Below are 14907 nucleotides of genomic sequence, written 5' to 3'. Positions count from 1 at the left end.
GAACGTGTTATGACGTTTATTTTCATGAAAACAATATTCACAGACTATACTTTGATCTCGTACGCGTGTACTAGCTTGTCACGTGTTAGTATATATATTCAACCTCAAAATCATATGTAATAACAGGTATCAAATGGATAGTAATGAATGTAATTTTTAGCAAGAATATGAAACCATTTTAATCAAGCTGTAATATATGATGTGGACAATGGATGACTTTATTTCAAGATCAAATCGCTATTAACCCCATTTCTGTTTTTTGGGGCAATACATGTATTATTCGTTGTCTTCTCAAGCAGTATATGTGAACGATTGAAATTTCTGTTATTATTATTTTTTTTTGATAATTGGCAACATAAGAACTGAAAACTTTAGATTTAATTCCTGCAATCTGTATAACTATTCTGCCATTTCTGTACATCTTCGGAACTATTTCTGCCATCTGTGTAAATTTCTGGAATCATTTCTCTTTGTGTAGTTCCCTTTTAATAGTAATGAAAACTATTGGTCAAGTGATATTATTAATTTTTACATTTGAATGCTACTGTATGTATGAGTACAAATTGACTTTCCAACGTTTCCACTATTAGATCTGCTTTTGTCACTATAACAACAATAATTATCTAACTCACAATTTGCATCTCACTTCAATTGTTTCATTTCACAAGTATTTTTGATATGACATCAAGTTTTTTATCTATAGAATCTAAACGTAGCTCAAGGAAAGCAACTCTGTTGTGTACTCCATCGGTTTTACTGGCATTGCGTATTATGATATCCTCTATTTTGCTAACCTCGTGTGCAATATCCACCATTCCTACAGCCTCGTCCCCAATATGATATTTATCCCCCATAGCTGTCCTCATTTCTTTTAAACACTGTTTAAGCTTGTCTTCGTAATTTCGAATTTCTTTGATATAATCTTTTCCGTATTTTTTCAAAATAGATATTCTTAAAAGTGCTTTTATTGCATTGGCCGCTGCAGTTTTCTTTTTATTTTCGTTTTGCAGTCTATTGACGAAATTAAAAACATACCTTTCTGCTCTTGTTTGTTCCAATTTTCGTGTAATGATAGCAACAAGTAAAGCAGTTGTGATAACGCCCATGATTCCTGTTACTATGGAAATGTATCTCCCACAATAACTCTGAGGAGTCCTGTCACCATACCCTATCGTTAGGAATGTTATTGCCACCAGCCACATGATCTCTAGATAACTATTTTTGTCACTATTTTTTTCATAATATAGTTCACAGGTTCTCATTGCCCAACTGTTACACAAAAAGGTACAGACCATCACCAACATAAGGAGTATTCCAGGTTTTTTGGACATAGCAGCTTTAAAAACAAACATTGTATTAATCTTTACCCGGCTTAATGCTCCGATGCTGGTAGTGGATGTGTCTGTCAAAAGCATGCTGTGCACAACAGCGAATTTAGCGACCAAATAAAGTCTTGTTAACATAAGAATGGAAGCAACTGCATCAATACTTACTTTTTTCTTTATACCGTAAGGTGATTTGTAGTTTGATTTTATGTCTCCAGGAAATGGATGTATTCCACATAAAAACAGTTCAAAAGCCAGAGCACACCATGTATAGGTAGTCATAACTGACAACCAGTTTTTCACTCCTGCATCTACTGATCTTATCTGTGCTCCGAGATAATAACCAATCCATACGGCAATAAGAAGGCAAGCAGTACTTATAGAAATGATAAGTTTAATGTAGAATGAGGCAACACCAGCTTTACTTATATGATCGGCGATATATAATTCCGTTTCTATTATCATCAATAGAATGCCAAACAGAGCTAAGGCAAATTGTAGGTCTATGATCCATCGGCGCCATTGGATTAACTTCTTTCGGCGAATTAATCTCTTGCCAAGCTTACCAATCGTTTTTATATCATCATTATTTGATAAATCTCCCATTTCTACACTTCCGTTATCAACGTATTTCCGGGTGCGCTTATTTCTTAGAAATAAAGGTGTTTTCGCATTGTCTAATTCAAAATCTTTAATGCTCATATCCTCCCTTAAAATAAAAGAAAGAAATTTTACAACATTAGCAGAGACTAAGATAACGGAATATCAACCTGAAGTGTATGTTAAAGGATAGGTGTCAATCATAATTTTGTTACTGTAGTTACAAAATTATGATTGACACCTATCCTTTAACATCGTAAAAACCTGGAATAAAGGGTTGGTATTTTATATTTTGTATTGCCTTTTTATTTGAATCAATCGTAACTGATCTCCCCTGTATATACTTAGCTCCTACGATCAAAATATGAAATTGATATAATGCATGGATTTTGATATTAAGGTGGTACCCAACACCTTGACTAATATTAATTTGGCTCGTTTAATTTTCATAAAATTTTGACAAAATGTTTACTTTGACCCTTTGACAAAAATATAAAAATTTCAAAAAATTTCAACCAACCACTTTATCAGAAAAATTTCATTGGTTATATAGCAGTTTGACAAACACTAATTTTGATCATTGAGAAGCTTAATATTTCCTTAACAATACAACGTAATTAAAACGTTTAGCTGATTTTTACAGAGTTATCTCCCTGTAGTGTTAGGTACCACCTTAATAGAACTCATCAAAGATATAAGGTTTATCTACAAGAATCTAAATGATAGACGTCAATGTAATCTAAATGATAGACGTCAATGTAATCTAAATGATAGACGTCAATGTAATCGAAATGATAGACGTCAATGTAATCGAAATGATAGACGTCAATGTAATCGAAATGATAGACGTCAATGTAATCGAAATGTTACAGCAATTCTGATATTAAAAGTTCCGTTGAAGACCAAGTAGAAATTTGTAAAATGTTTACCAAATGTTGTAAAATTTTGCATTTTAATCATAAGCTCCATAAAATTTGTAAATCTTTTTTATGAAGCTTTTTTATTTGAAAATGTAAGTGAATTGACCTGCAGTGTTCCAATATGTCTTTAAAAGAAAAACAATAATTGTGAAATACCAAGTCAAATTTCCAACTGAAATTATTGTATTTTTCTTCAAATAAATATAATTACAATGCTTGGAAATATAGATATATATAGTAATAATGTGTCAGGTGTAAACAGTTCTAAAATGTATATCATCATATATATTTCAAATTTTAATCTGTACAGCAATGAGGAAACAGTTATACTCTTTTCGTTATAATGGTCCACGAATAAGCTCGACAATCCGTTCCCGAAGTGTGAATTTTATATGTTTGCTTTTAAAATTGTCATGATATATATTTTTTATTCGGTTGAAATTAACCAACTCTTGTTATGTTCAATCAGTTGGTATGTGAAGTATTCGACGTTGTCAGTCTATTTCAGACCCCGACAGAACCTCTGGGTACCAACATTTAATCCAGAAGGGGGACGCTGTTACAGGCAAATTTTCCTACCCTACTCAATTGTTCATATATATTCCCATCAACAATTTAATTAGTCCCCCTTTTCCTGTAAGTTCAAGTTTATTATAAACGGTCCATTGAATATAAAAGATGTGGAATGATTGCCAATAAGACAACTATCAATCAGAGACCAGATGTTAGCAACTATTATAGGTCGCCGTACGGCCTTCAACAACGAGCAAAACCCATATCGCATATAGCAAGCAATAAAAAGTCCCGACATAATAAAAAGTAAAAGATTTTCAAGTTCGTTCATTGCTTCGATATAGCTTCTTTGTGATTCTTCAATAATTAGACATTCTGACTATTGAAATCACCCAGGAATGTATTATTGTTCATTTTCTGACAAACTTTGACATTATCAAAGTCTCAAGTAGTCTTTGAATTATTTTAATTAGTGTTATACATTTGTTCCCGAAATGTTTGCATTTTGGTATCTCTAAATATTATTATAACACGATTTTGACATAATTATAATATATCATTAATAATTGGACAAAAAATGAAACTTACCTGCATTTTTATCAAATATATTTATCGTCAGTCCCTATCTTCTGAACAAGAATTATCTTTAAGGTTATTTAAATACCAATTTGTGTCTTTAAACAGAATAATGTCCTTGATCATACGATATTTTATATTTGAACATTTTATTTGATTATGAAATATTAATTTTCGTAAGTAAAATCTGTTTCATTTAATTGATTATAATGTAGATTGGTCTTCCCTTACCTTCCCCTCATCCAAAGCCCATCTGTTGCAATATTGATATTTTTGTCAAATTCCTCAAAGGAGGCTTAATATTTTTATAATACTGACGTATGCACAGTTTTCGTTTCTTTTCATCCATTTCGTACGATAGATTTTCCTATAAAACGGCTATAAAGATTAAATCAATGCGTTTTATTCTTTTAATTAATTTTTTTCCGACTGACATATACTAATCTCATTTACATAAATAAACATGTTTGTACTGTAGCAATCAATGATAAATCACTAAAACAGATTTCATGGAAAATTGAATATTTATATTATAATATTGATATTGATATAATATAAAAAAAAAAACTTATTAATAGTCTCTTCGAGTGTACAGATGTTTGATATTAATTTGTAGAAATTTACTTTTATTAATTTTTTCAAAAGTTAATTTATATGATCAAAATAGACATGAGGTATACAACAACAAGATGGCTGCCAAAAACAAAAAAATCCGAAACCTAAAAGACATTTAGCGGTCTACACACGCTCTATAAAATAAACAAGTAAATATAATATGCCAGGCTCTACGCCCCCTGCAGTCTATAAAAGTTGTGGGTGAATTGAGTAGAGACTATCACAGATAAAACCATAAAACCAGATCGCTTTTATGAGGAAAAAACTAATTAAGATAATTAAAGACAAACACTGACAAGGTTACTGACTTGGGACAGTCACATACAAATGTGGAATTAAACTATATAATGATAAGGAAAATGTGGTATGATTCCCAATGACACAACTAGCCACGATTGGTCAAAGAAGAAAGATGTAAACAACCACAGGTCACCGTACGGCCTTCAATAATGACATCGGAATAACAAAATGAGGAACATTTCAGAAGATAACCCCAATGGCTTGATGCTTTAAACTCATACATTTAAAAAAACGAAAAATAATTATGTCAGACTAATAATATTTTTGGCGGGGTAAGATATGCTTGTGAGTGACCATCATCCCTTACACATACCTTTGTCAGTGTTGTAAAGTGCAACATTAAAACAAACTCTAACAATCATCTGATAAATTCTTGACTCAAATGATCAGTACTTAGTACAACAACAAAAAAATAACAAAATGACAAAGACATCAAACACCGATACTGAAAGCCGTTAAGTGCTCTAAAGTCGCTTATATCGTCGTTCTTTGGTGGATACATGTATTTGTCTCATTATCTTATTTACTACACTGTATATACAATATATTTTACATGCTGAGACTTTAATAAAACCTAAAAAAAGAGAGGCGAAAGATACTTAAAGGGACATTCAAACTCATAAGTCGAACATGAACTGACAACGCCATGGCTAAAAATGAAAAAGACAAACAGTACCACATGTGGCATCCATCGTGTTCCTCATGTTAGTACAAACCCGGCAATTAGTCTAAATCGGTAGGTCACATTCGGGGAAATGGATACGGGATTGTAGTTACGACGATTGGAACATATCCGTTGTCATCTGTGAAACAGGTATTTCATAGCGGTCAACCAACTCGTGATGGCGTCCGTAAAATTTACGAAGGGATGATTTCAACTGCACCACTATGAACTCGTTGTTTAATAGCTTCCTTCTGTACAGCAACCCTTTATCAAGAAAATCATGATAGGAAATACATGCCCTGGAATATCGTATCAACTGGGGAATATATACTCCGTATGCAGGCGCTGCTGGAATGTTGTTACGATGAAATGGAAAGTTCACGTTTGGGAAGCAGAAATCATCTCTTTTGTCGTAAAGTTCTGTTTTTAACCGACCCTCAATTTTTAGATGTAAGTCAAGATGTGAGGCAGACTTGTCTGTATCTGTTGTATCCTTTATCTCAAGTTCGATGGGATAGACATATTCACAAAATTTTGAATTATTTAGTGGGAGAACATCATCTGTATAGCGGAAAGTGAAGTTCAAGGATACTGCTAACTTCTTTTTTTTTCTTCCTAATAAGTTCCTGTATATATGAAGTCAGTCTCATATAAATAAAGGAACAAGTCCGCATGAAGATGGGCACAGTTGGGTTCCATGGGATTGCCGATTGTTTGTTGAAAAACACGTCCTCCAAGCATCTTGATAATGTCAGTTTCAGAGAATGTTTTGCTTGAATCAAAGTGATTTTTTACAAAGTACGATCTATCCCTCCCTAAGACAAGGTACTTGTTTCTACGGTTGGCCATTGGTTTTTATGAAACAAAGCAGGACCAACTCTTTCAGTTTGGAATGGGGAATACTTGTGTAAAGTGTAAAAAAGTCAAATGTTTTAATACTATTGCAAGATGAAAGAGTCTTAGATTGTATGTACTCTAAAAGATCTTTGGATTTTTTTTTATCCACATCTGATTCACGCCACCTCTAGAATATGTATTTTTACAATAACTTTGAAAGTATGTTCTGTTTTGAAGCTTATTCAATTGTGCGTACTTGATAACAAAATAAAGGACAATACCTCATTTAATGAAATCGTTGTTTTGATTAAATTTTCCCGAAATATTTCTTTTTAATCAAAACGATGATAAAATTTTTGGATAACAAATAAATTTAACTGATCTTGAAAGCTTGATTGTATATAACGTAGGAAATTTGATAAAAGGGGGATTTGTGCAATAATTTTATTGTTTTAATTGTGGAGAGTCGTCGCGACTTAAGAAGCGATCATAATGCGCCACGGTGCAGATGTCAGAAAGACCAAAAAGAACAATGCCCCAAAAAAAATATAAAACAAAATGTTAAACACCAACATACGAAATATTGTAGACATGATAAGACAGCCCCGGCATACATAGTTTGGAAGTAGGGTTATCGTAGACATGATAAGACAGCCCCGACATACATAGTTTGGAAGTAGGGTTATCGTAGACGTGATAAGACAGCCCCGACATACATAGTTTGGAAGTAGAGTTATCGTAGACATGATAAGACAGCCCCGACATACAAAGTTTGGAAATAGAGTTATTGTAGACATTAGACATTGTCAGCCCGACATACATAGTTTGGAAGTAGGGTTATCGTAGAAATGATAAGACAGCCCCGACATACATAGTTTGGAAGTAGAGTTATCGTAGACATAATAAGACAGCCCCGACATACATAGTTTGGAAGTAGAGTTATCTCAATCATGGGCATGACGGGACTGGGAGCTTTTTAGATTCATTTAATATTTTGTATCACAAATATTGCTCTAGTATGTAGATATATCTTTGTCCGTCCCCAAGTCGGCTTTGGGACTTGCTTGGTTCAAATCTCATAAACTTAGTACACTATTTAAATATTGTGTTGACTGTATAAATAAATCGAGATAATGAGACGACAATCAACCGACAAAAAAACAAAAAAAATAAATGAATATAAAGATAAAAAAAAACAGTCGACGATTAATCATAACTTCAATACTTTTATTAAGCCTAGTCGAAAAGTCCGGGAGGAGCTACCACGATATATCAGAAGCATGGACCTGAAATGCCCCTGAAGGAAGGAATACTAGTATATATTTACTAGCTACACTTCTGCGATATATTATCTCCATTGAAAAGCCGAAGCAGCAGCTTTACAGAAGTTTTATAATATGTTTTTATGTCTTGAATTCCATCCAAGAAGTGCACAGCTGTTTTTTTTTTTTTTTTTTTGCACTTGCAAAATATCATTCTTTATGTAGAATTCGAACATAAGCTGTTCAGCTAGCACAACGTCTTGCACCCTAGACTGCTAGGCAAACTAAGATATAAAAATATAGCTTTCGTCAGTCGGGTGATGTCCTGCGTGTTCTACGGCGCTATTGATTTTAAACTATATGGCAGGTAACTATCCTTTACGATACATTAGAATTAAAAGCCGAACTGCAAAGATATACATGTCACAATGTATCCTGTAATGTGTAATAACTTTAGATTGACCCGACGAGGATTGATTGATTGATTGTTGGTTGCTTAACGTCCATTGGCAAATATTTCATGCATAACCCGACGAGGAAAGGCATCACTCAACTTTAGAAAGGTATAGTTTATGACCTAACTGGTTGAGTGGTTTAGAGTACTATCTTTCTTTACCATATATTTTCATATTTTTGTGTATTATACATCTTATTGAGTTCTTGCATCGTGTATACTAGGCCGTACCAGCAGATTCCCCATGCTATTAGGATGCCTTTAAAAAATTACTGATGTACAGGGGCTAGGGAACGATATTGTTTTTGTTAACTGAATGACAATGCAGCTGTTTTTTCACAGATTAGTGGTACGTCATATTTCCTTGTATTCTAATTTTTATCATTGCAATCTAAAAACAACTTGCCCCCAAGGGTACTCTCCGATTTTCGATTTTTTTTTAAATAGGCTGATGCAATTAACCCCTAATGTTCAAGATTTTTTTTTTTTTTTAATGGTATCTGTGTTTTTGAACATATTTGGTTGTTTTGATTCTGAGAGATTGGCTGTACGGGGTACTTTTAGTACAATAAGCAAGGTTGTAGCTATGAGAGAACAGGTATTGGTGAGTGTCAGTATGTTTAAAGTAAAGGTATCTCGATATCATGACCCTAGTAAGAGAGCTGGAATGGTCAAGGAATGTAATTGTGGTTTACATATCCGTGTGTATATTTAGTTTTAGGGTACATGTAACTGACATGGGTGCTGTATATCTAGATCTTTGTTACGTGTATTCAATTGCATATCCACATGATCTAGGAATCTAAAACAGGAAAGAGGTTTTTCTATGGAAGATTCAAGAATTTTGTTTTAAAATTACCCATTAATATGTTTTAGGGTCATTAAACGTATATTCATTGTCTTTAGCTTTAAACTTAAATGAGATGAAAAATCCCTCTCAAATAGTCGGATTTAATCGTTAAACAATTTATAATTGCAATACATCCATGTAACAACTGTTCACACTTATTTATCGAATCATTATATTTTACAAAAAGAAGACGACGTGGAATAATTGATTGTCAATGACACAATAATCCAAAGTATTTTTAAATGTGGCATATACATCGAAGAGACAGCAACCCAATGACAAAAAAAAACAATGTTTAAAGGGCAATAAACAGTCTTCAACAATAGACGGGTGTCTATACAACATGCTCTAAATTATCACAAGTCTAGATTGAACTGTCCACACCAAATACCACAAATAACAAAACACGTTGAGATATGATATAAATCAAACAACCACTGGCGAGGTGCTTGGCATTGGACATGACCATGTGGCAGGTTTAATTTTCCATTTAATTGATGCGAAAAAGATTTGTTGCATATCTCAAGCAAAGACTAAATAATGCAAAATGAGAATATGTTTTACTCTGGTAATGTAGGAAAATCTTGTTGGTAGACCTTGTGTAATAAAAAAATATATAGTATATTTTACCTTGCAATCCAAATCTTAAAATTACATTTTTTTGTTAAATGAATGTGTTGACATAGGCTACATATATTAAAATACTAATATATATATTTTTATCGTAACACTATCTGCTGAGTCATTAAACTGTTGAGCAACCAAACATATTTGACATGGAATCATTTTGAATGAGCAAATCATACCTTTATTTCGATTTTCATTGAAAACCTAGCAAAATATCATAATAGTTCTTAAAGCTTATCATCAGTTTCTGATAAAAAACTAAGTTTTTGCTTTAACTCTGCTTACCCTTCTGGAGCACCTGAGATCACCCCCAGTTTTTGGTGGGGTTCGTGTTGCTCAGTCTTTGGTTTTCTATGTTGTTTTGTGTACTGTTGTTTGTCTGTTTGTCTTTTTCTTTTTTATCAATGGTGTTGTAAGTTTATTTTCGACATGAGTTTGAATGACACTTTGGTATCCTTCGCCTTTTTTTTTATCACAGTTTTGACATCAGGCCATAATTTAGAATGTAGTTATACCTATCTATATACATTTTTGTTGAAATCGAAACAAATTAAGATGTTTCTCCAAGATTGCGGGTTTTTTTTCTCACGAATCTAACTTTTTCCCCATATTTGACATTGAGCATATTATACCTACATCTACATATCAATTTTAAATCCTCACATAAACAGACGATTCTCAAAATTTGGGATGATTTAACAAAAGGGTAGTTTATACCACACTTTTATAATTTTCGATCACTTTTTATTTCACCTAGATATCAATTTCTGTTGAAATCCTAGCATAAGAGAATATTTCTCAGAGTTGTGATTTTTAACAAAAAAGTTTTCCCAATATTAAATTTTATCACCGTCTTTAAATGAAAACAAAAACAAAACAATTCTTGACACTTGAAAACAATTCTGAATAGTATTTTATATCTATATATCAATTTTTCTTGAAATCTAAACATAAAAAGACATTACCCAAAATTATGATTTTGTAACAGAAATTAAGTTTTACGGTAATTTTACCTGCAAATTACTAGAGAAAAAAATGTTTTCATTGTAAATTTTAAATAGTATATCATAACTCTTACTTTATATTTCATTAAATTTTATCCCCTTCTTTTGATAAAAAGGAACTTATTTGGACATCTGGAAACAAATTTGAATACTGCATATCATACTTATATATCAACCTTTTTTGATGAAATTTCTAACACAAGAAGATGCTTCTCAAAGACTTTTTTCAACAAAAACCAAGTTTCTTACCTCAATTTTTCTCTGACCCCCTCCCCAATAAAATTAACAGGGACTTTCTTTATAGATATTAACACTTTGAATAAAGATTTTAAAAATCTGTTGAGACAATTGACTTATTGTACGACCTAGAAGTGTTGATGGACAAACATATATTTTAATCACTTAAATTTATAGGGCATCCACAAACTAGTCAACGGGTTCCTTGAATTCTTTCTTGTATTAAAAGGTCTTGACATGACGATTAAGAATATATATTGCTTATGGGAGGGGATATGAACAAGTGTTAAGCTTTTTAACAATTCCTAATATGCAATAGGGGAAAAGGGGGGAGCTCATGTTCATCAGGAAGAATAACCTATGGAAACTATAAAATTCTTATAATAGCAATTAGGAACTTATGGTTAAGAGATGGGGATCTAAAATATTTTAAAAATAGTTCACGATGAGTTATCTGGTGGAGAAGGTAAAACCCTAGTTGTACTGAAAAGATCTTGATATTGCAAGTAAGAATGTATATTTTTTTTTTGGGGTAAACACATACACATCAATAATTGGACATTTACAAAAATCAAACGTTCAGATGTCATCTGCCATGGTATGTAAAAGGGATTATAAAGTTATGTTACGGACAGAAAAAAAATCAAGTATGTTTACCTTAAAGTTAAAGGTCAAGGTCAAATGAAAATCATGGTGATATACAAAGCGCCATCTTGCAGTATATCGTCTTCACATCAAATATTACAATCCAGTGTCAAAGATAAATCAACATGTTTAACCCCGCCACATTCTTTATGTGCCTGCCCCAAGTCAGGAACCTGTAGTTCAGTGGTTGACGTTGGTGTATGTTGGTCATATTTGTTTTTCGTAAATTGTTTTGTTATAAATTTGGCTGTTAGTTTTCTCAATAGAATTGTTTCATATTTTTATGTCGGGGCCTTTTATAGCCGACGATACGGTATGGGTTTTTCTCATTGTTGAAGGCCGTAAGGTTGCCTATAATTGCTAATATCCATTTAATTTGAACTTTGATGGCTGGTTGTCTCATTGGCAATCATACCACATCTCCTTATTTTTATATTAACCCGGACAAAGTTTTATGTGAAGAAGAAACACAACTATACATGTAACATATATTTGATGTCAACTATACATGTAACACATATTTGATGTCAACTATACATGTAACACATATTTGATGTCAACTATACATGTAACACATATTTGATGTCAACTATACATGTAACACATATTCGATGTCAACTATACATGTAACACATATTCGATGTCAACTATACATGTAACACATATTCGATGTCAACTATACATGTAACACATATTTGATGTCAACTATACATGTAACACATATTTGATGTCAACTATACATGTAACACATATTCGATGTCAACTATACATGTAACACATATTTGATGTCTCTCTTTTTGTCTAAGGGGAGAAAGAATTACCTAAATTTAAATAGTATGTGTATATCATATTTGTGTTAGTAGTTATACATAGTGGTTATACTGAGCTATATCACTTTTATTTAAAAGTCCGTAAAATAGATGAAATTTAACAATCTGTATTATTGACTGGTTGCGGGTAAATACGGACGTATTACGGTTTAGAACCAACGGACGTTTTACATCCTTGTACTATACGCCCGTAAATCATCCGTTTAATACGGATAAAACGTTCGTAGCTATTTTACCTATGTATGGAGGTAATTAACGAAAAATCATTATTAAAGTTAGGAAAATTAACAATATGCGACACAATATTGGCCGTATGTTATAGATATTAATATGAAACTTACCATGATAAATTTGTATATCAAGGTCTGAAAAAGGACAATGATCACGGTTACCGTATTATTAAAATGTATATCAAGTGTTGTTTTGTAGAGACTTTTACAACATGAACTGACATTCTTATCAATAATGAAACACATCTGCGATTAGAGGGGTGCAGACAATCCCCATAGGAAATACCAAACACTTGACGGTTACGATATATCTATAACACGTATGTATAACGAACATAAATGTTGGGAAGCAAAACCAGTGGTTTATATATTTCTTTGCAAATCCTATATATCTGTTTATAAAAGTTCTTGTATTGAAATGAAATGATATAACTGCAATAGATGTAGCTACATGTACATTCAGATTTATCGCGTTTCTGCTTAAAAAATAGTACGTGGTAGTGGATTATTCACATTATTTGAAATATGAAATCTGAACTCTCAACGGAAACTTCAAAGAAACGAGCTTATCTCAGACTTCCCTTTTCGTTTTTACTCAAATAACACAATAAAAATAATCAAGCTAACATCGATGTGTCAGATGTATCAATCTCTGATCACGTGACCATTTCTCACGCACTGCTAAAATATGATAAAATAAGTAACTGGTTAACTAAAAAAGTTGTACATAAATACACAGATGTGTTAACAATTATTGTAACATCTTACTTACAATTTCCTATATTGCCTATATTTTCTAATTTTCTTTCTTATTGTATCTACTTTAATGATAGCTAATTCCATCACCTTTAAGTGTAAAACTTACGAAGACGACATTTTTATTTGGATGTAATGGTTTCCGTCATCCAATAGTTAAACCTATAAGTTAATATTTATTGATTTGAAACCATATGTTGAACGGATTTTCTATAATCTATAATTCTTACAAATATTTCAGTCTATTAAGTATGAAAGATCGTGTTTTAAGGTCAATGTATTTCAATACTCACAAATAAATTGCAAAAGGGTGTACGTCAGTGAGACAGCAAACCAACGACACAAAATATATAAAAAACATCATCTAAAGCCAATATACAGGTTTAAGTGTCTAAACAATATGATAAGCTCCAAATTACCCCGAGTTAAAAAGTTGTATATAAATTCAACTCATAAAAAAAACTTCCAACGTATGAACGACAAAAACATAAAGAAATAAACATAATACAACCACTTACAAGATTCTTTACTTAAGAAAATAGCACTTAGATGTTCATCATACAGATAAATGAAGTTTCTTGGCTCAAAATCCGGGCTTTTTGGCTCATCCTTTGCATTAGATAAAAAGAAGAGTTCTTCTCGTATAATTTATAATGGCATGATACTAAACCCCTAACGGGAGAGATTGTGGTTTATTTTTATATGATGAAGACATAATCTTTCAATCAGTTTAGTTGAAGTCTGGAGCTCACTAACTGCTAGTAGTTCTTTCTTAATTTATGTTTATCATTGTCATTTTGTTTAGTTTCTTCTGATACCTATTCTAACATTTAAAACTGAGTTTCACTGTGCATTTTGCTATGTATTTGTTTATTCCACATTGGCTAGAGGTATAGGGGGAGTGTTGAGATCTCACAAAACACGTTTAAACCCGCCGCAATGTTGCGCCTTTCCAAAGATAGGAACCTCTAGCCTTTGTCAATCTTATGTGTTTTTTAAATTTTGATTCATCTGTATGTTTCGGAGTTTACTAATATACATTATTGTTTAGGGGCCAGGTGAAGCAAGCATCCGGATGCTGGATTTTTTCGCTGCGTTGAAGAACCATTGGTGGCCTTGGGCTGTTTTCCGCCCTTTGGTCGGGTTGTTGTCTCTTTGACACATTCCCTGTTTCAATTCTCTATTCTATTCCATGATGACTCGAATATGGTTTGTTCGACCATGTCTAATTGTCCTTTGGATATGATTTCTTCACCTTTCCTCTAGATCTGGATCGTGTCATTTAGATTTGCAGCTTCGCCCGAAAATATAATTTTTATCTTTTTTATTAATTTTTGAATAAGAGTGGTTCAAAATCTAATGATGACCTAGACGACCGAACATTCATAACATCATAAGGTTTTTAGACCTGTATCGGTCCCACCGACTTTTAGACCTGTATCGGTCCCACCGACTTTAAGACCTGTATCGGTCCCACCGACTTTTAGACCTGTGTCGCTCCCACCGACGTTTAGTTTGTATACATTAAACGAATTTTTAAACACTTTTATCTTGTCAAAGATTGCGTATTGCTCTCTGTACACGTGTTGCGTTTGTTACAAAGAGCTTTCGTCAAAATGTAATTTACTAAGACATGTGCGAGAGGAACATTATTTATCCATT

At 32.5% G+C, this 14907-nt stretch overlaps 1 protein-coding gene across 2 annotated transcripts; it reads right to left on the bottom strand.

The window, feature by feature from the left end:
• Positions 1 to 13393, bottom strand: LOC127700914 (small conductance calcium-activated potassium channel protein 2-like). Of its 2 annotated transcripts, none has more exons than XM_052204635.1 (2): positions 13355 to 13393; positions 1 to 2034 (listed from the first exon to the last, which is right to left on the bottom strand). In XM_052204635.1, exons 1-2 carry the CDS (start codon positions 13363 to 13365, stop codon positions 657 to 659), a joined length of 1389 nt encoding a protein of 462 aa, XP_052060595.1. In that variant the 5' UTR covers positions 13366 to 13393; the 3' UTR covers positions 1 to 656. The 2 variants fall into 2 exon arrangements, with proteins under 2 accessions (XP_052060595.1, XP_052060596.1); XM_052204636.1 differs by lacking the exon at positions 13355 to 13393 and adding an exon at positions 3947 to 4069.
• Positions 13394 to 14907: the final 1514 nt, after the last annotated feature.

This window comes from Mytilus californianus, unplaced genomic scaffold, assembly GCF_021869535.1.
Source record: "Mytilus californianus isolate M0D057914Y unplaced genomic scaffold, xbMytCali1.0.p SCAF_5, whole genome shotgun sequence".
Taxonomy (NCBI): domain Eukaryota; kingdom Metazoa; phylum Mollusca; class Bivalvia; order Mytilida; family Mytilidae; genus Mytilus; species Mytilus californianus.
Note: the sequence above shows the minus strand (reverse complement) of the source record. Positions and strands in the feature narration are given on the sequence as shown.